Source organism: Citrus sinensis, chromosome 7, assembly GCF_022201045.2.
Source record: "Citrus sinensis cultivar Valencia sweet orange chromosome 7, DVS_A1.0, whole genome shotgun sequence".
Lineage (NCBI taxonomy): Eukaryota > Viridiplantae > Streptophyta > Magnoliopsida > Sapindales > Rutaceae > Citrus > Citrus sinensis.
This window is the reverse complement of record NC_068562.1, coordinates 985,534-1,007,472: the sequence shown is the minus strand read 5'-3', so window position 1 is coordinate 1,007,472 and position 21,939 is coordinate 985,534. Positions and strand designations below refer to the sequence as shown.

The following is a 21,939-nucleotide window of genomic DNA, read 5'->3' as shown; positions in this document are numbered from 1 at the left end:
CAGAGATTGTTTTTCTCTTGGCCTCCAAAGCAGATTCGAAAAAATAAACTTTTGACATACTTATGTGGGGAAACAGCTGTAAATAAATGACAAAAAAGAAGGAAAAAAGCGTTTCTGTAGAAGCGTCAAAAGCTTGTTAATTGATTATCGTGGCATAAGGATTTTAATGGAAACATCAAACAGTAAGGACATGCATGCAGAAACACATAACAAGGAGTTAACAATGCAATGTAAAAATGTTAATGACTCCTAGAGATCACCCAAATGATCAAGTCGTAGTATTGAAATTTTCTAAAGTGCTTTTGCATTCTTGTTATGGTCAGTGCTTGCCAGCTCCACTGAGGTTTCCGGCCTATTATTTAGCCCTTTATTGCTATTATTTTATTTTTGAGAGATCCTTTGTTGCTATTTTTTAATAAAAACTAGTTTCTGTTAAGATTATATAATCTGAGATAAACCTGTTTTAACTGGTTAATAAAACGGCAAGGTTTTCAAGTGGGTTAAGTTAGCTTTTGTAGCACTAAATTGAGATACGATTTTAATATATAGGGGACCCTTTCTTCCTTGTTTGGTTAATTATTTAAGAAGTATTTAATATTCCAAACCGTAAATTTTGCACATTACAAGAATTGTCAAAAATGGGTAAACAAATCCATCGGGTAATTGCTCATCAATTATACTGCTAATGACTTTCATAAGCTGTCACCATTTCTCCGTTGTCCTTATCTTAAAAATGAAATGTGATCCTCTTTTAACCAAACATGGCGTTACATTTTGTGAGAGGTTTAATCAAGTGTATTATCACATCACTCTAACCTATCACAGCAAGCACAGTGTCCTCTTTACAGTGGCAGCTGCAGTCAATCCACTGCGCCATCCCTTCTCCAATGACATAAGTGAACAACATGTCATGTGGGTCCACGAGCCGTTACCAAAGCACTAACCTACACGCTACTACCTCCTCCTAACATATTAAATAAATTGTCGCTGTTAGATCAATATTATTGACCACGCAAAAGTGTATCAAACGGCCAGGAAACACGCTTACAATAGTCACGGATCACCGTGAAACTGGACTTTTTAAATTTGTTAAAATGCAGTTAAATTCAGGTATGGGCTCCATTATCATTATTAACGTAAGAAAAATAGCCACTTCACTAGCCATAATAAGTCCAAATCCTTAGTTCACACCGGCCTGCACATACTGTCTGTAGTGAAGTACGATGTCAATTAATTGTCCACATTCATGCTACCTAGTCCAAGTAGTGGTCTTTTGACATTACATAGATGTATGCATGCATGTATGTTGATGAACAGAAGAGGCATAGATAGCTAGACTCGCATCTGGGTTGTGTGAGAATGGAAGAGCTGAAGAGTTTGGCTTCTGTATTGCTCTGTGTGCTGTGTTTGTGCTCGGCAGTTGTTAATGGTAGTGATTATGTGAAGTACAATACTGGAGCCGGAGTTGTGGCGGGCAAATTGAATGTTCATTTGGTTGCACATTCACATGATGACGTTGGATGGCTGAAGACAGTTGATCAATACTATGTTGGATCAAATAATAGCATTCAGGTATTAACTGTATATGTTGTTGTTGATCAGTTTGATTTTTGTTATCTCGTGAATTTCCTTTGTTTTATCTCTGCTGTTATCGTTTTTGGTGTAGAGTGCTTGTGTGGAGAATGTGTTGGACTCAGTTGTGGAAGCTCTGCGTCGGGATCCAAATAGAAAATTTGTGTTTGCTGAAATGGTAATTAATTAAATTCCCTTGATTCCTTGTTCTGCGGCGGTGAACGTGGGATTATTGGTATACAAACGATTGTTGTATTGCATATATTCTTTTTTCTTAATTGCCACGTGTGGATGGGTTAATTGTCTGCAACTTTATTGAAAAGTTGAACCTAAAGTAGGTTTCAAATGTTTACAAGTGAATCTTCTTTGAACCATGATGAGTTTTTACATATATCAGTTAATTAACACTTTGCCGGTAATCTTTACCTTTCATAATTTATACGTTTTGTTTCATTAAAAGGGATGGATAAATGGTAAGACTAGTTGGTTGTTACATTTCCAAATAGATTAGCCAATTGCAATGCAATTTTCAATGTGTGAGTGTGCATGTATTTTGCCTCCATTTCCTATTCCTTACTGCTCTTCAATAATTGTATCTTTCTTTTTCTCATATGATAAAGTTTGATACAAACGACAGGCATTTTTCCATCGATGGTGGGTTGGGCAAAGTCCAGAAATACAAGAACAAGTGAGAAAACTTGTTGACGCCAGCCAATTGGAATTCGTGTATGCAGTTATCAACAGCCACAATTTTTTAATTTCTTTTTGGAATGTATGACAAATCCCTTTGTGTCTATCTGCAGAAATGGAGGTTGGTGTATGCATGATGAAGCCACAACCCATTACGTAGACATGATAGACCAAACAACTCTTGGTCATCGTTATATTAAGCAGCACTTTAACAAAACTCCTAAAGCTGGATGGCAAATTGATCCATTTGGACACTCAGCTGTGCAAGCTTATCTACTTGGTGTTGAGGTAAATAATTTTATTTGTAAGATTTGCACACCCTGTTGGTCAGTACCTTTTTTTTTAAAAAAAAAAATGATATAATCATAAGCATGCTTCAGTAAGGCAATAAAGTGAACTGATTTTGGTACCCTTTTGCAACCAAATATTTTCCACTCTTTGTAACAAGTGACGTGTTCTGTTTAACCAAATGTCATGACATAATTGTATGCATAAGGTTTTCATTTGAGAGTCTCAGTTTCCATTTATCATTTATGAATTATGCCGAAGGGGATATGTTTTAATTGATAAAAAGCTTTTACTGGCAGCTTGGTTTCGATTCTGTACATTTTGCCAGAATTGATTATCAGGACAGAGCAAAGCGCAAGGAAGACAAATCACTTGAAGTTATATGGCGTGGGTCCAAGACTTTTGGTTCTTCATCTCAGGTTGGAAACTGTGACCTCCATTACCAGTTTCCATCTTGTTTTCTTTTTGAGTTTTCTCATGATCACTTTAAGCTGTCTGTGTTCTTTTGCAGATTTTTACCAATGCCTTTCCCGTGCATTATAGTCCTCCAAGTGGTTTCCATTTTGAATTAACTGATGATTTTGACCCCGTTCAGGTTCTTATTTTCTGCTAGGTTTACTCTTCTAAAAGGTTGGTTGAGTTTATTTATATTTTTTCTTTTCATCGTAGCTCTTCTGTTTCATTATGACTGCAGGACAATCCACTTCTAGATGGCTACAATGTTGAACAGTGGGTTAATGACTTTATTGACGCTGCTTTAACCCAAGTAAAATTTCTTCATCTGTTGCTCTTATTGTTTGAACACAGATATTTAAGCATGCTATGACAGGAAGTAGTCATGTCATAATCTGTAGGCAAATGTCACCAGGGATAACCATATTATGTGGACAATGGGCGATGATTTCCAGTACCAATATGCAGAGTCTTGGTTCAAGCAGATGGACAAACTGATTCACTATGTTAACAAGGTAGAGTTCATGAGAAGTGTGATTTTATCAATTTTCTGTTATACGTGAGATTATGCATATTTTCATAGATTATCCTTGACAATGTTGTCGTCAAACACCAGCCCTGATGATAACTCCCCTGAGACTCTTCTCTATCAATCTGTCTGTAGTTTGAGTTTTAATTTCCACCATCCATTTTCAGTCGAACTATATATATTGCTTAGTATAGATTATGTAATTCTCAGGGTGGTCGAGTGAATGCATTATATTCTACACCATCTCTCTACACTGAAGCAAAAAATGCAGCAAATGGACCATGGCCTCTGAAAACTGATGACTACTTCCCGTGAGCATAACTAGTGCCATCATTTATTCCCTTTCCTTTTGTTGATAAAAGCATTTTTATCCCTCAAAACAATCTATTTTAAGCATATGATTCTACTATGTATAATTGCTGGCAGCTATGCAGATCGACGAAATGCTTATTGGACAGGCTTCTTTACTAGTCGGCCCGCATTGAAGGGATATGTTCGGGTGCTGAGTGGATTTTACTTGGTACGTTTTTTGGCACGAGATTGGGGGAACTCTTCTCCTCCTGTTCTTTTAAGCTAGGTTATTATGTGGTCTTTTCATGTTTATAATAAAACAGACTCTTCGTAGCTGAAGTTTTTTTTCATCATTTTTTTGGATTTTCCTGATTAAATAGGCATCAAGACAGCTAGAATTCCTGGCGGGGAAGAAATCACCCGGTCCCACCACTTCTGCTTTGGGCGATGCTTTGGGAATTGCTCAGCACCATGATGCTGTCACTGGTACTGCCAAACAACATACAACAAACGACTATGCTAAACGCCTAGCTATTGGAGCCTCTGAGGTGGGTTGATTGACTTCCCTCTGAATTTGACCTTTTAGCTTTAAGCTTTGTCTCTTTCACCACGATTCCTCATGTATGCTGAATTTGTTATTAACCTTTTAGTGCTACCACTTTTTACAGGCTGAAGTTGTTAGTTCTTCTCTATCATGCCTTGCTAGCAGGAAGTCAGGACATCAATGTACAAAGCCAGCATCCACATTTAGTCAGGTAAGATTTTAATTTATTTCAATATAAAGAGATAAATTCCAAAATCAAATTTTTGAGAAGCTATAGATATTGATTTTTTCAACTTCATAATTTCGTATTTTTCTCGGATGGTATTTATATGCATTCATCATGTGTTGTGTTATAACTTTCCTAAGACATCATATAAATGCTGTGAGGTTGCTATGCAGCCTAAAAATTACGTGATTCATAGTATTTTCAGAAGATCATTTATTCCTTGCCTAATTGCCGCTATTCACTCTCCTCTTTTTTCTTCCTTTGTTTTATACTTTTATTGAACAGTGTCCATTACTAAATATCAGCTACTGCCCTCCTACAGAGAAAGGCATTCCAGAAGGGAAGAATTTGGTAACTTTTCATATTATCCTTTTTTTTTTCCCTATTGTTCGTACAAGCATTTTTCATCTTCCATCAAATGGTTACTTTCAGGTTGTAGTGGCATATAATCCTCTTGGATGGAACCGAACTGACATTATTAGAATACCAGTGAGTACATATTTGCTCCTTTTTTGTGGATTTGGGAACAAGTGTGATTCTATTAATTATGTTAGTGAGGACCTGATCAAATGCCTATTATTAGTACACCTTATCAGATTTTAGTACCATGAGCTCTGTCTTGACCTTCTTCTTTCCTATTAACATGCTAATAAAAAGTACAATATTTTCCCTAATTGTGATTTTCAAATACAATACCTACCAGGTTAATGATGCTAATCTTATTGTCAAAGATCCCTTGGGCAATGCTATCAATGTGCAATATGTAAATTTGGATAATGTTACAAGCAACTTAAGAAAATTCTACACAGAGGCCTACTTGGGACAGTCATCAAAGCGAGTACCCAGATATTGGCTTCTCTTTCAAGTAACTGTGCCACCACTAGGTTGGAACACTTACTTCATTTCCCGAGCAGCTGGGAAAGGTACTTGTCTACTCCTTTGCCCTTGCTCTGCCTTAGGAGCGTACAGATGTTGAACATCATTTAACTTGCACATAATCTTTACTAAGGAGATTCTATAAGTCATTTTTGTAGTTCATTCTATTGTCTTGTCTTCTGTTTATGCTGCACAATGATGCAGTGAAAAGAAGAAAGGGATTTTTCTTAGCGGCAGACAGTCCACAGGATAAGACTGTTGAAGTTGGACCTGGAAATCTGAAGATGTCCTTTTCTCGAACCACAGGACAGCTCAAACGGATGTATAATTCAAGAACTGGGGTAAGTTGTATCTTGGTGGACCAAACTACGAATTGTTGATATCATCCACTTACACATAGTGTCACAGTCTATATACCCATTTTCCAGTGCATATATTAATAGATGCATGTGTAAAGAGGTGATAACATTTTACCAGGTTGATGTACCGATACAACAGAGCTTTCTCTGGTATGGTTCAATGGTAGATACTCAGGTAAGTTCTCGCGGTACCCTGGATTAGAATATCCAAATTCTGTTGTGGTGCCAGTTGACATTCCAATTGTACCCTCTCTTGCAGTCTTCAGGTGCCTACATTTTCCGGCCTAATGGGGCACAACCAAATGTTGTTTCAAGATCAGTAAGAACATTATTTGGTTTGCTTCCTATCTTGCCATTCTCACTACACAGAAATGTAAATGTGGAAGAACACATAAAAGTGAAAAATTAATAAGCTACTTCCATCAACACCACAAAGCCTCATCCAAATTTATGGAATTTTGCCTGTGCAATTTCCAATATATTTTCTTTTTTTCCTCGCACCTTCTAATCTCTTCCACTGTCTATTAGTTGTGCAAACATTTGGTAATTACTTTGATCTTCCTTTATATCTATTAAAATATGTTAATTTAATTTGCAGGTGCCCATTAAAATTATTCGTGGGCCAATGGTTGATGAAGTGCACCAACAATTTAATTCATGGATCTACCAGGTCATCAATCTTCCCGTTCAATACCCCCTTCTGTCTATATACATTAAGTGTATATGTACAAGTCCCTACACATACACACCAGGGAATATCAACATCAGTGTTGTGCAACAATACAGGATATGTGTTTTCATCTAGAGGGTTAATTATATAATTTGCAAGATATTGAAAATAGAAACTTTATAATAGTTTCGGTGGCGTATTATCATAACCGCTGCTTTTTCTTCATATTTTGAAGATGCATAAATTTGAAATATAGCTGTAAAGGATGCCATGATTCAAAAAAAAAAAAAGCTTGGGGACTTAACAACTGATTGTAATTTAATGATTTCCATGCGAAAGACCTATTTGAAATTAATTTTAACATTTTTTTTTCGTATTCAGATTCATTATCTATGCTTATGGTTGATTTCTTTTGCCTCCCACAAGTTGATTATTTGTTGACTTTGTTGTTTGTTAGGTCACAAGACTTTACATCGACAAAGAGCATGCTGAAGTAGAGTACACAGTGAGTCACATTACCTAGCTTTTGACACCTTTCTTCCATTATCTGACTTTTTTATCACATAGTTCAACTGTTTATCACGTACCTTTCTTCCTCATTATGGTTAAATTTCTACTCAGTTTTGATAGTAATTAAGTGTGATCGTTCTAGACTCAAATATTATTAGTTCTGAAAATATTTCATTTTGAAGATTGGGCCAATTCCAACAGAAGATAGTGTTGGGAAAGAGGTAATATCACGGATGACAGCCAACATGGTCACAGAAAAGGTCTTTTATACTGATTCGAACGGAAGGGACTTCCTAAAGCGGGTAACCTCAATTTCTCATTTCCTCTTGATGTCAATTACTCCATTCCTTGACTCGTTAATCCCTCTCTCTTTTCAAAGAAGCATTTGAAATTTCGAATATTAGCAAAATAAACAATTGTTTCTCATCATGTCCATATTGGATTATTATTAGATTTTATAGCAGCAATTGCATGGAGTTTGTTGTGAGATTCAGCTGTCTGGAAAAGATTTGTTGCTTTTCTTATAGCAGATTGGCAGCTGACTTTATTAACCAAGACATATAATGTCTTTATATGTTACCATTCTACTAGCAGTTTTTGATGAAAGTCTATCTTTGTTCTCTTGTTTTGATAACTAAATTCATTATCTCTGCTTACCTTGAGTTTCATTCTTCCTAAAAAGTTAAATTATTGCTCATATATTCTACTGTTGCTCAACTATTAACTTGAATATCTATCATGGCTCTTTGCAGGTCCGAGACTACAGAGCTGACTGGTCCCTCCAAGTTAATGAACCAGTAGCAGGGAACTACTATCCAGTAATATTCTTTTTACTAATCTGAACAACATTAAGTATAAATATATGTATGATCTAAATATTTGTGCATGTGAGTTTAGCATAAGAGTGTGCTATGGATGCACTAGGCCAGCTTATTACCTTTGGCCACATCTGCCTGATACTGCAAAGCCTGACCTCTCTAGGTCCTTGGACTTGACAATAGCAGGAATATTTGGCCCAGCCTTTAAATCTAATTTTCCAGACACTCATCATACGACGAGTATTTTGTTCTGCATCTATCTTATTAAAATAGGTTCATGGAAAATTATAATTGCATCAAGGAACACAGAAGTTCAATTGGTATGGATTATTTATTGTACTAATATATGCTCTAAAAGAAATGGTCATGCACTGTTCAATTGAATGTATTGCTGTATAAAATTGCTGTACCAGCTTATATTTATAGTATTGCATGAATGAAGACAAACCTCCTCCCCTCCCATGTGAATGGGGTTCTAATACTAAACATCTTGTACCACCCAAAGAGGTTTTTACCGGTTGAACCAACTAGATCCCTCATTGCTTTCCGAGTATTTCACTATAAATTATCAAGCTGAACATTCTCTTTGGAAGTCAGCAATCCCTGGAGGTATGCAAAGGGCCAAATTATAGTCGCATTAGAACAGTGATTCTTTTCCAACTTGATAAAAATACTCAGTAGTTTTTCTGATAATGAATTGAGAAACTTCAAAAAAAATTCTATTTTGGGGAACACTAATATTGTTCCATACGATTTTCCAGCTTAATCTTGGAATTTTCATTACGGATAAGAAATCTGAATTCTCAGTCTTAGTTGATCGTGCCACTGGAGGAGCCAGCATTAAAGATGGACAAGTAGAGATAATGCTTCATAGGTTCAATTTCCTTGTTATTTTATATTTCTGTATTGAGATCATTTCTACATATTGTGGTACATATGTACATGTAAAACTGACTTTTCATTGTCTATGAACAAGGCGTATGCTTGCTGATGATGGCAGGGGAGTTGGAGAAGCCCTTGATGAAAGTGTTTGTGTTCAAGATAATTGTGAAGGACTAACGGTATAATATCATATAACAACTGCACCTTATACTTGAAGAATTTTATGCATCCTAGCCATTAGAAGAAATGCATACTATATAAGTTGTTAAATTCCTGGTCAGTTACAGCAAATAAAATTCTTTTTTCTGCTGTGTAATTAGTGTTGGACTTAGGTTAGGGGCAAGATACAATTCAACGATCAGCATCAATATTCTTCTCAGTTTTGGATTCTTTCCTCATCTGGAAGTTATTTTTATTCTTGTGTCAGGTTAGAGGAAATTATTATTTGAGCGTCAATCAACTAGGGGCTGGAGCACGCTGGCGGCGAACAACTGGCCAAGAAGTTTATTCACCGCTTCTCTTGGCTTTCACACAAGAAGTATGACTAGATTGTAGCCACTTTGTTATGAACTTGTTACAGATCTTAAACTGACTCAAGAATTTAATTATTCAGAAGTTAGAGACTTGGACAGAATCTCATCTGACAAAATCAACTGCCATGGAATCAGACTACAGCCTGCCTCTCAATGTTGCTTTAATTACTCTTGAGGTAACAGCATCTTTACTCACTGTAGAATGAATTGATAAAATTTATCTGTATCTCAATGAATTGATAAAATTTATCTGTATCTCAATCTAATTACTTCTTGCAGGAGTTGGATGATGGAAGTGTTCTTCTGCGACTGGCACATCTGTACGAGGTAAAGAAAATACACCTGGTGCTCCTCTTCATGTTCCCACTAAAATTCACCAAATGAGACTTTTATTAGATGTATTACAACTAAAACTCAGTAGAGCGATATAGACAAATGCACCAGGCGATGAATATATATAAAAGTGTGAAACTATGAAGTCGTACAAATAAAGATTCGCATTGTAATTAAGTTGATTATGTACTTTTTGTTCCACGGGTAAGTTACACACTATGAGCACAGCTTAATTCCACTTCTCTCATGATTTTATGTGATTAGGAGGGTGAAGATGCCGAGTACTCAACTCTAGCCAAAGTCGAACTGAAGAAAATGTTCAAGGGCAAATCAGTATGTATCACTTCTTACTACTACTAGTATTGCTTCAGTCAAAGTATGTTTTGTGTTTAATGTCGGCAAAACCGATCTTTCTTTCCAAGAAGCTCTTAATTTCATTAGTGCCCCAAAAATAATAATAATGATGATGGCGCTAAATGGCTTTCTGGGTCAATTGGTATTTGAACTTTCAGATAAAGCAGCTGAAGGAAATGAGCTTATCAGCAAACCAGGAAAAATTGGAGATGAAGAAAATGACGTGGAAAGTTGAAGGAGAAAGTGGCAAAACACATTCCCCTGTTAGAGGTGGCCCTCTTGATGCCTCAACTCTTGTTGTTGAGCTTGGTCCTATGGAGATTCGCACTTTCTTGTTGAAATTTTGATGAGGTTTTCTGTGTAATTAAACTTATCTTTTAAAAAAAAATTGATAATAATTGTAATATCTTTCAAGTGGGGAAGTTTTTCCCATTCATGACTCATCAGCTTCTGTATGTTTATTCAGAGCTTCGATTTGGAATATCTTATGCATTAAAATATTGGAATAGTTGTTGGTTTGAAGACAATTATTATCAGATGATTCAATCTATTTAATATGAAAATTAATTTAATTCAATGGGATGGTTAAATTAATTGGATAGAAGAATATGGTAAACTTGTCTCTTTCAGCATGACGTAACCACAAACGGGGTAGTCTTTCTAGTGACCTATTGTTCTACAGCATTGACTATTAACAACGACAGTACGTAATTTGTATACTTAAAACGTAATTAGTAATTTGATTTTTTTTTATCTAATTTAATTTAAATTAACGAAAAACTTAACGAAACTATAGTCATTTATTTACTTAACTAAGTTATTCTATTTTCTCCGTTTAGTATCGCTTTTTAAATGGAGTTCATTTAAGTAAAATTTTTGTTAATAAAAATTTTATAAGTTGTGTTTTTATTAAAAAAAAAAGTTTAATGTTGTTTGGTTGTCAAGGTGCAATTAAACCTTGAGTGCATAGTTTCTACCAATGGATTACTAAGTCATTTTATTTTTAGAAAATAATTACAAAAAGTGCACGCTATTTTTTCAAAATTTTAAATAAAGAAGAATTTTAGAGAATTAACTAATTAAATTTATCTTAATTTACTTTTTTGTAACTTTAATTTTTTTAATTATATTTGATTAGAAATATTGCTTTGTCATAAGTTTAAATTGATTATTTTACTCTTATAAGGCAAAACTACCAAAAATTTGCTTTAACTTCAATATTCTTCTAAATTTTTATCAAATTCACTGTGTCTAATACTACTTTATGAGTATGATTATTAAACTTTAACTTAAATTAATATTGGGTCTTTATAGTATAATATTCATGTAATTTATTGAGCCGTCAAATTTATATAATTTACATGTAAGGTAATTAGATTTCATTCGAAGATATTAAATTATGAATCACAAAATTAAATATCTAAATTATTAGATACAATAACTTATGTTTATTGAGATTCTCAAAAAAAAAACTTATGTTTATTGAGATAATTTAGTTGTTTTTTATTATAATAATAAAATAGTAAAATAAATTTTTTATTAAAATTTATGATCAAATATAATAAAAAATTTAAGAAAAAATTAATAAAAAGATGTAATTGATTAACTGTATAAAATTTGTATTAATTTATATTTTTTAAAATATTGTAAATTTATTGTAATTGTATTTGAAGAGTAGGGTAAATTTACAAAAGTCGTTGGTGGAAAAAGCCCACCCTTAAAATTAAATAATTGTTAACGGTACAAGCGCGGGAATTTTCCCAAGACAGTTCGAAACGTCACGTCTTTCGAAAACGCGACCTCTCCGGATCCCGCCACGCGTCCCTCACTCCACCATTGTCGCCTTCGTCAACAACCATCGACGGAAACCTGTTTGCTCTCTCATTCACATCATAGCCAGTCCAAATTCAGAAAGCGAAACGATGTCGTATCAACAACCAATCCCTAACCCTAATCACACATCCCTCTACCCTCAAGTAATTGATTCGAACCCCGAAGCTCCGATAAATTATAAATCCCAATCACCACCATCATCATCACAGTCACCCCCGTCCAATCTCTACCCGTCGCTTGACATGCGTGATTTAACAGAAAACTTGTTCCCGGAAACCGCAGCAACTGGTAACACCGAACCCTCGGCGCCACCGCAAGCTGACGAGGAAACTCTAATTAAAGTCCCCGGTGCAATCCTTCACCTCATTGATCAATCCTACAGCGTGGAGCTCGCGTGTAGCGATTTCAAAATCATTCGCCTAATTCAAGATGGAAATGTAGTTGCAGTTCTCGCTTCCGTTGGTGACGAGGTCCAGTGGCCGTTAACTAAAGACATAGCCGCCGTTAAGCTTGATGATTCTCATTATTTCTTCTCTCTCAGTTTCCCGCCTCAGCCTGGATCAAATTCTGATTCTGATTTGTTAAATTACGGGCTTACCATCGCATCCAAAGGACAGGAGAAATTATTGCAGGAATTAGATGGGATATTACAACAATATAGTTGTTTCTCGGTGCAGAAAGTTTCGGAGAAGGTGAAGGAGTTCGATGGGGAAATAGCGAAAGAAGTGACGCCGCTGGAGATGACGGGGAAGAAAAGGGAAGTGATGGAGGAAAAGAGTGCAGCTTATTGGACTACGTTGGCGCCTAATGTGGAGGATTATAGTGGGACTGCAGCGAAATTGATTGCTGCTGGGTCAGGGCAGCTGATCAGGGGGATTTTGTGGTGTGGGGAAGTGACGGTGGATAGGTTGAAGTGGGGAAATAAGGTTTTGAAGAAGAGGATGATTCCTGGGGAAACCTCAGAGGTTAGTCCCCGGACATTGAAGAGGATTAAAAGGTAAAAAGAAATGCCAGCGTCAGTGTTATTTGTTGAATTTTAATATAGTTAGAACCCAGCTTCGGTTGGTATTTGGAAGGTTTCGAGTTGTCGTAGTGTTTGTTATTGTCTTTTTAGATTTTAGTTTTTTTTTTTTTTTTTTTGGTTATTGATGGAAATGAGGGAATGTTTGGATGTTTTGCGAAGATCCTAAAAGTGGATGGTACGCTTGAATGCAATGTTATTGTATATTACTGTAGAGAAGCAATTAAGAATGTGGTGCTATCCTACAGTGGGATCTTCATCCTGTCTTTGCTTTTTATTGATGGTTGTTTAATTCTGTATTACATGTTATAGTATATTGGTTTGGTGATTTTATGCAGGGCTAAGAGAGTGACAAAAATGACAGAGAAAGTAGCAACTGGGGTTCTCTCTGGAGTTGTAAAAGTCTCTGGGTTTTTCACGAGTTCAGTTGCCAACACGAAAGCCGGCAAGAAGTTTTTCAACCTCCTCCCTGGAGAAATCGTCCTTGCATCTCTGGATGGATTCAGTATGTTTATAATCTTGAGACTTGGTTTTGTATGTTCATTAAGTTGCATGTATTGCAGAACTTCCAATTTCCATAATGTTTCAATAGTTCAACATGTGCATGAAATGTGGAGCTGTGTACCCCTTTGTATTTCAGCATTGGGTTCATAAACTCATATTGCACGTATGTATTTAATCCTTTGCCGCCATTTTGTCACACCTCAGTCTTGCCTCTAACCATGTTCAGGGTTGTATCTATGAAGTTTGATAAATAGGGTCATAATCTTCACTGAAAGTTTGTATAGGTTAATTGATTTGACAAGGGCATCAGATTAGTTTGACAGTCCTAATTGTCCTACAGAATAACATGTACAAAACTGAATTTTTTATTTTTTATTCCAGGTGATTAACTTAATTTTCACAAGTCTCTTGAGTCAGTACACTTTGATGCATCAAATAGATCAGGCTTTGAGATCTTCCGCTTTTGTGGATGGTCCTTCAACATTTTTTATGGGCTTTTACCTTAGATATAAGGGTTTCATTTTGAACTTTTCTTTTTTAGAAGAGGAAGCCCATTACTTGTGGGACAAACCCATTTATTGAATCTCTATGACTATGGGCCTGGTGTCAAAAGATTTTAAAACTGCTTCTTGAGGTAGTCTTTGTTGTTGGGGGGATTTTTTTTTTTTTTAATAAAAATCTCTATAAAAATTTTTATACAATAGAACTCTTGATCATAAGAACAATAGTTCCAAACCGCACCCTTTTAGCTTTAGTGATTAAGGCATATACATTAGCAATTTCACTTCATACTCACATGGGCCTCTTCGTCGTCTTTTTTTTTCCCCCCCTACTTCCCCTGAAAGGGAACTTAGTACTTATATATTAATGGACATAATAGAAGAAGTTACAGACGTGAATTCAAAACTCTGCATGTATGAGCATGACAAGAAAAATGACCAACGACGACAATAACTGGCTAGATAGATATTATTGTGATCAAGAGTTCTATTGTAAATTTTTTTTTATAAATATGAAGATGAACAGAGAGAGATAGTTTAGATCTCAGGTGGATTTGGGCTATCATGCAGGAAGGTTAGCATTGTTTTTGGTTTAATTACAAAGAATCACGAAGATATGAATGACATTCCTTCCTTAGGTTGTTTTGGAAACTATGATGCTGATCATGGCCTTTAACTGCTAGTCGTTTCCTACTATTAATCTGAAAATCAGGGGTAGATATGAGGGTCCAAGAGTGACAGTGGATGATATTGACATTACATTCTTTCCTGCTACTTCAACTGTGTCACACACCTTGTCTGTTTTCAGGAAAATAAATCAGTGATTAACATAATGAAACTGTTAAAGGCTGAACAATTTGGAGTAATGAGGAAAAGGATCAGTGAGTCAGAACTGCAAGCAATGATAATGGTTCTTACAATATAAAACATATGAGCCAATTGATTTTTTTTCATTGCAATATGTTTAGTATTCTAATGGAATCCCATAATACATGATGCGTTGAATTCGCCACAAGTAAAAGCTTCTTTGAAGCATTTTAAATTGGAACTTGTTCATGTTACTCTTCTTTTCTCTTGTAATTTTCTGTAGGGAAATGGAATTAAATATCAATTAATAAGTTCAACTTCCCACTTCAGATACTCTGTAATCTGCTATAACTTCTGTGAAGAATTGAGCTTACAATCAAATGAGAGACTAACACCCGCGTGAGAGTTTGATAGCATACATTGTGAATAAGACTTTGATAGCTTTGGCATTTAGGTTAGTACATAATACTGTTGAGTGAATAAATTTATCAATTGATATATAAGTGTTTGTACTGGATTTTGATCAAATGCGCACTGTCGCACATGTATAGTACACGACAGACATGACTCGTCTTGACTTTGCATTGGCGGGGCTGTTATGTGGGCCCATCTGCCCCCAATAAAATGGTGACATGTGTGCTATCACGCATGTTATAATGCGTGATGGCATGCATAATGTCATCCTTCATTTGTATTTATATGCTTTTAGCAATTGTTGCTGAATTTCTGGGTCAGCCTATTATGAAGATTGAGAACTGGCTGTTTTAGCTTGTCACTGGAGAAACTTCAGTAATTAAATATTGAAGTATTTTGTTGCAATGTTTTCAAATAATGTCTGGCTACTTGAATTGGAGTATGGCAAGCATTTGACCTGTATGTTATCAGAACACCCTCCAATTACATGCTACCTCACATACACAAATCGTTTGTGATGCATTTATGATGGTTTTGTATTTAATGAGAAATATATATGTGGTGTCATGCAATCAGATAGTAGCGTGAGACGTGGTGGTGCAGGCATTAGCTAGAACTTTTTCCCAGGATGGGGAAATATAATGGTGCAATATCGTAGTCTCACTCTAATGAAGCAAACTATATTGTTATTTTATGTTCTCATTTAATTATATAACAAATGGTTGAGTGCTCCTTTTATATTCAGTAAGATTTTCTTATCATCGGTTAACACTAATTCTAAATGTTGTTGGGATGATTAGAAAGGGACACAAGTCAATCAATTTGTTGACATGTATCATGAAGATTACAAACTTTATATACTGACGTGACAGATCTTTTTCCTGGAATAGATTTTTTGTTTTTCTTTTGCATTTGGTGTCAGCCATTGATGAATCAGTGATTCACTTTTAGCGTCAGCATGATTCCCTCTAAATTTCTTTTAACCATGGCTGGATTCTTGGTGATTTACTGATTTTGATATACCCAAGAACATTGTACTATGTTGATATGCCCAAGAACATGGCTGGATTCTTGGTGATTTACTGATTTTGATATAGCATTTGCCTACCCAAGAACATTGTACTACTACGTTGAACTTTTGAAGAACCACTATCATTGCTTGCATTTCTGACTTGCTGATCCTTTTCCTTCGTTACTCAAAATTTTTCAGCCTTTAACAGTTTCATTATGTTAATCACTGATTTATTTTCCTGAAAACAGACAAGGTGTGTGACGCGGTTGAAGTATCAGGAAAGAATGTAATGTCAACATCATCCACTGTCACGACTCAACTGGTCTCTCACAAGTAAGTTTAAATCCAATTGCACGAACCTTTTACAGTAATGGCAAGAAATTAATCAAGTTACTCAGCCAAGAATAGAAAGGTGAACAAAAGTTCCCAGAAAAAAAGAATAATTGCTGGCAGCCAATTTAACCCTGTGTACTACTGAATTTAAAGTGATTACTTTTTATAATTTGATATCCGTGTCCATAGTCCACAGTCCAGACCCTGTACATAAAATCAATTAAGTATCTCTTTTATAAGCTGTTCATTTGGGAGTGGACAGTACAGATGAGATGATGAAAATAGTTGGTTTAATGAGTGAGCATGAATTCGTGTGCTGTGACTATTCAAGATTGTTGACTTTCTGCAACGCTGAACAACTCCAGGTACGGCGAAAAGGCAGCTGAAGCAACCAGTGAAGGGCTTGATGCAGCTGGCCATGCCATAGGCACAGCATGGGCTGCATTTAAAATTCGAAAAGCACTTAACCCCAAAAGTGTACTAAAACCGACCACCCTTGCTAAATCTGCTGCCAAAGCTGCTTCTGAGGTCAAGGGTAAAAAGAGTTCCAAGTAATTAATAACTCGTGCGCAGTACTGTCTGAAAAAAGTTGGATCTAAGAATCAGGAATGGTAAGTGTCATGTCCCATATATCTCTGCCGAACCCCTTCTGGAGTCTGGACCCCAATCTTTTTACCATTTATGTTTCAACATTCAAGAAACATCAAGTGCTTTCATTGTTTAGTATAGATATTTTGCTAATTTGTAGGTGCAAATGATGTTTGAGAACTGAGATTGCTCTTGTGTAAGTGTTAATGTTCGTTTCTGTTGTTGTACCTGGCAGTGCATCATTGTTGCTAATTTCCTGGAGTTGAATTAGCTTCTGAAGACTCAGAGTACTAACTGACAAATTTTTCATTTTGCCTTGATCCACTGGATCAGTTTGGGCTAAACTTGTATCTATACATTTCCAGGCTGTATTTATTATTTAAACGTCTTTTTATATAATTTTTCTTTCATTTATTAGGTTGTTGTCTCCAACGAAGTGTTGTTCTAATTCTTTCATTTATCATTTTCGGAAGTGATGTTGTTTGTCAAGCATCCAAAGCAAAGTGATGACTGTCAATCGTTCAGTAGTGGTTCGTATTATCAAAAGCGAAGATATTGTATCTCAATTTTTGGACATGAAATAAACGATTTTATGATTTGACTGTGTAACATTAAACATCAACAGATATCACATGTTTCTTCCTCAACAATGGATGAGACAAATGCATATGATATGATGATAACCTCGTAAACTTCAATTTCTTGCACACGTGATTGTGTCTCATACATTTTTTTTTTCTCTCTCATATATACTTATGTATACCTGGTATCTTTTCTCAAAATGTAGTTTGAATTAATTGTTATCGAGAATTGAATAGCGAAGTAAATTCACAGTTCGCTTTTAGTTGTCGGATCATAATTCTTTCCTGATTTAATTATATCTTAAATAAATAACTTAATTACTTATTAGTTGTTAATAAATAAAAAATAAAAAAATTTAAATTTTATTTATACATTGACATTAAAAGACACATAATAAAATATTCTTAAAAATTTAATAGTGCCAGGAGATGATCATATTCCGTCTTATAATTACCAGGAAGTGAAAAAAAATGCAAATTTTGTACTTTTGCGTGCGAAAGTGAACTTTGAAAAATTCAAAGGTAACTTCTTTATCACTTTTCTTTTTTTTTTTTCACCAAAATAGATCTGTTGTCATATTGCTTTAACTTCCTTTATTCATAGAGATTCCTTCATTAAAAATAGACCCAGCAGTAGCATGCATGCAGTTTGCATCATCATGCCTTGAAAACGACCAATCAGATGAAAAACAAAGCAAAAAATGGTCCTTCAAATCTGTCCTCAATATCTTGCCTATGCAAAAATTGGATTTATTTTATCAACGGCCTCTCAGGATTTTCCCATTGATGGTTCTGAAAATTTTTCCCGACTTTTTTTTCGAGGAAAATAGCACACAGGACCGTCTTATTTTCACTTGAGACGTGGGGGGCCCAATAAACGACACCACCATTATTTTTAACTCGGAATCCCAACTTTTACTTTATTCGTTTGAACGGTAAAATCACCATCAACTTTTTCTTTTTTTTTTCAACGTCAAGGCTATTGATTGGGCATTTTCCTTCGGCTGTCACTATTTTAGAGTTTTGTGTGTCAAGAAACGTGAAACTACAAATGGGCCCCAATCAAGGTCAAAGGACATGATCCTCGATCTTGACAATCTAATGGCAATTCGGCAAATAGTGGGCCCATATGACATTCCCAATCGCCATCAATATTAAAACTTTATTATTTCATTGTTCATATACATTGGGTTACGTCAATTTTTATCTCTCTCAGCATTAAAAATTGTTCCATACAAATTCGGGAGAGCACCAAGAGAAAATGGTTGTGAACGTGATGTGTTCCTTTAATGGGTTTTACTTTAAATTTGCACCAGTGGCTTCCAGTAGATGAGAATGAGAAGCTTTTCTCCAGGATTAAGTAAGAGAATCATATGCTTGAAACTTGAGTTTAATTATTGAGTTCATGAACTACCAATTTTCGCAGCATCTACGATCTGATTCTTTGTTGAGGATTGATCCTGATGAGGATTTATTTTTAAGAGTTTGTTTGCCCTAGCTAGCTTTTAAGAGATTCTTTTTATCCCTTCAAAGTCAAGACTGTCCTAATAAGCATCAACTACCACTCCAAAATTTTTCCTCCATTATTGATTTAGTGGCGATCTTGACTTTGAGTGTTTGAATAATTATGGAAAGCATTCATTTGGAATCATATTTGCATAGTCATTGATTTCATACACGGATGATTGCACGATGTAATTAAAGTCTCAATTAGTAATTATATAGAACCTAAATATGTTAAATTCAAATTTTATTATCAACTGACCACTACATCACTGATGCAGATTAAGTATACATATTATATTAGGATATGTTTCTTATTAACTAAGGTTTAGAACTTTTATTTTTCTTCCTAGATTAAAACTTTATTTTCCTTTTTCTTCAGGATTTAGAATATTTACTACCAGTACAAATATCACTCTCTTGTAGCCTTTGAAAGTATATTCGAATTTAATAATATTTTTCAAATTCAAATTTTTGTGTAGTGTTTGATTTTAGTTAATTCTCAGTATTCTGTGAAATTAACAAGTCTTAACCTCTAAATTCGCAGTATTCTTTAAAATCAACGTGAATTTAGTTTGTTCTTTTATTCCGGTATTCTATAAAATCAATGGAATATTTTGAACATAAACTTCCACTGCATCAACTACATAAGTCTCTCTCTCTCTCTATCTATATATATATATATATATATATATATATATATAAAGTATTTGAGATGAAAAGATTAAAAGAATAAAATATGTGTTGGAAATTCGGAAGTGCAGCAGACACGCAACTAAAGTGAAATTGAGAAATAATGATCACATAAGGACACCAGAATTTACGTGGTTCAGTTTTTTGTCTACATCCATGAGTGAAGATAGAAGAAAATATATTTACTAGTGAAAAAAAGTTACAAGTATTGTAATATTTTATCTCACAACCCAAAATCTCAATACACCCAAACTCTCAAAACACTAGAACTAAAGCTCAAAGCTCTCAATACTCTCAACTTACACCTCTTGGCACTCTCACTTGAATTAGATAAAATGGGAAGAATGATGAGGACAAATGAGACCTCTATTTATAGGCTAAGTCATGCCTAAAAAACAACAATAGTGAGTATTAAAATAATATAAATTTTCACCCAACTTTTCTACTCCGGTGCCAAAGTCAAAAGTTGATTCCTCCCACTTACCTTTGTTCCCCACTTACTCAACAAATTTATGCTAAGAGTCAAAAAATTGCATGCTAACCTCATGCAATTGTTTACTACATGCATGCACATGTTCAACAATAAGCAGATAGGCATCTTTCTAGAATATATTTTACTCAAAACGTGAAAGTTAGAACTTGACCAAATGTCCATGCTGACCATGCATGCTTTTCTTTCAGTTATGAAATTATCTAACTTATAACTGTCAATTTTCCATCTACTCTAACCCAATGCATACCAAACTAGATGATTCTTAAGGTTGTCTATTTTTCATTGCCTAGAAATATGAAAATTAAGTCAGAAAGTATAAGATACAGTTCATGCAAAAACATAAACTATAAGGAAATAAACAGAGCATGTAAGTTAATTACTCTCTCAACCCAGAAAAAGTGAAGTCCCATTAGCTTTTTTTTTTCTTTATGGAATTAATCAAAACACATATTGATATAGATGATATTGTTTCTTTTAGTGTCATCTTTTGAGCTAGGCAATAAGCATAATGGACGAGGAGATTTGTATAAGCACTAGTGATGATTATGATTCATGCTGCTTCAAAGTTAAACAAAAACCTAAGCATTTTCATTCATATATCTCAAAGCTAGTGGGTGGTAAAAGACACCATACGTAGAGATGTGGCCTATCCATATACATCTCTTTATGGAATTAATTAAAACACATATTGATATAGATGACATTGTTTCTTTTAGTGTCATCTTTTGAGGTAGGCAATAAGCATAACGGATGAGGACATTTGTACAAGCACTAGTGATGATTATGATTCATGCTGCTTCAAAGTTAAACAAAAACCTAAGAATTTTCATTCATATATCTCAAGGCTAGTGGGTGGTAAAAGTCACCGTACGTAGAGCTGTGGCCTATCCATAAACATCACATATAAATGGATTACTGAGGTGGATTCACAAAAGAAGAATTCTAGAGGATGCCGAAGCAAGCATGCGGTTATCAATGTCAATCCACAACATCATGCATCACGCCCCACTCTTTGTTACTTTCATAAATTCTATATTTCTCTATGCCGCCATCACAAAATCATTATAATCTTTTGCTGTCAACCACTCCACTTCCCCTCAAATTTTTTTGTGAACCAATTTGCTTAGATTTCTTTTTCTTTAGATGTTTCTATTTGATTTTAAAAAATCTTTATTTGTTAGTCTTGTTTAAGCAAGCGGTGATTTCAGTTGATGAATGAGTATCTTAATGTCAAGATTTGGTCTAATAAAAAATTAAATAAATCTTGATTTTTGAGTCATGTACATCTGCACGTTATAAGATTAAGATGTAATCCTAGATTTTATTGGTCATAAAGCGGTTGTGAATAGAAAAATATATAATGTGCATAAGTTGATGCTAAATTCATTGTATAAAAAAATTCAAGTTTGTATATTCTTCCAATGATTAATTGATTTCACAGTACGTATATGAGTAGTTCAAATTTAATATTTTTGGCGAATTCAATAAGTTTTTCGAGATTTTCATGGTTACAAAATCTTAGTATCAAACAAGTCAATGGCATCATAAAAGATCATGTTAGTAAGAATATTAATTCGTTTTTCCAACTTTTTCTTCTTCACAATTTTTCTATATATATATATATATACACACATTCTTTCTTCTATCACTTTCGGTTGTTACTCTTAACTTCATTCCAAAGGGAAATTGTATGTTGTTATTGCTCAGAGCAACACCAATAATTCCAATT

At 34.7% G+C, this 21,939-nt stretch overlaps 2 protein-coding genes across 5 annotated transcripts; both read left to right on the top strand.

The window, feature by feature from the left end:
* Window positions 1-1,154: 1,154 nt before the first annotated feature.
* On the top strand, window positions 1,155-10,436 carry LOC102627207 (alpha-mannosidase). 3 transcript variants are annotated; one of them, XM_006466911.3, is made up of 29 exons: window positions 1,155-1,572; window positions 1,667-1,750; window positions 2,210-2,298; window positions 2,376-2,550; window positions 2,850-2,969; window positions 3,062-3,145; window positions 3,245-3,316; window positions 3,405-3,518; window positions 3,743-3,843; window positions 3,959-4,052; window positions 4,204-4,371; window positions 4,492-4,578; window positions 4,879-4,944; window positions 5,026-5,082; window positions 5,297-5,516; window positions 5,674-5,810; window positions 5,947-6,003; window positions 6,088-6,147; window positions 6,427-6,498; window positions 6,956-7,003; window positions 7,191-7,310; window positions 7,761-7,826; window positions 8,588-8,700; window positions 8,803-8,887; window positions 9,136-9,246; window positions 9,322-9,417; window positions 9,521-9,568; window positions 9,839-9,907; window positions 10,087-10,436. In XM_006466911.3, exons 1-29 carry the CDS (start codon window positions 1,360-1,362, stop codon window positions 10,273-10,275), a joined length of 3,015 nt encoding a protein of 1,004 aa, XP_006466974.1. In that variant the 5' UTR covers window positions 1,155-1,359; the 3' UTR covers window positions 10,276-10,436. The 3 variants fall into 3 exon arrangements, with proteins under 3 accessions (XP_006466974.1, XP_006466975.1, XP_052300997.1); XM_006466912.3 differs by having other exon boundaries at window positions 1,406-1,572; window positions 2,210-2,260; XM_052445037.1 differs by lacking the exons at window positions 1,155-1,572; window positions 1,667-1,750; window positions 2,210-2,298; window positions 2,376-2,550; window positions 2,850-2,969 and having other exon boundaries at window positions 3,123-3,145; window positions 3,419-3,518.
* A 1,294-nt stretch (window positions 10,437-11,730) lies between these two features.
* On the top strand, window positions 11,731-17,354 carry LOC102627700 (protein EARLY-RESPONSIVE TO DEHYDRATION 7, chloroplastic). Of its 2 annotated transcripts, XR_369446.4 has the most exons (5): window positions 11,732-12,758; window positions 13,121-13,287; window positions 16,268-16,352; window positions 16,718-16,963; window positions 17,176-17,354. XR_369446.4 is itself a non-coding variant. In XM_006466913.4 (4 exons), the coding sequence occupies exons 1-4, from the start codon at window positions 11,851-11,853 to the stop codon at window positions 16,905-16,907; spliced, it is 1,350 nt and encodes a 449-aa protein (XP_006466976.1). In that variant the 5' UTR covers window positions 11,731-11,850; the 3' UTR covers window positions 16,908-17,354. The 2 variants fall into 2 exon arrangements, 1 of the variants encoding a protein (XP_006466976.1); XM_006466913.4 differs by having other exon boundaries at window positions 11,731-12,758; window positions 16,718-17,354.
* Window positions 17,355-21,939: the final 4,585 nt, after the last annotated feature.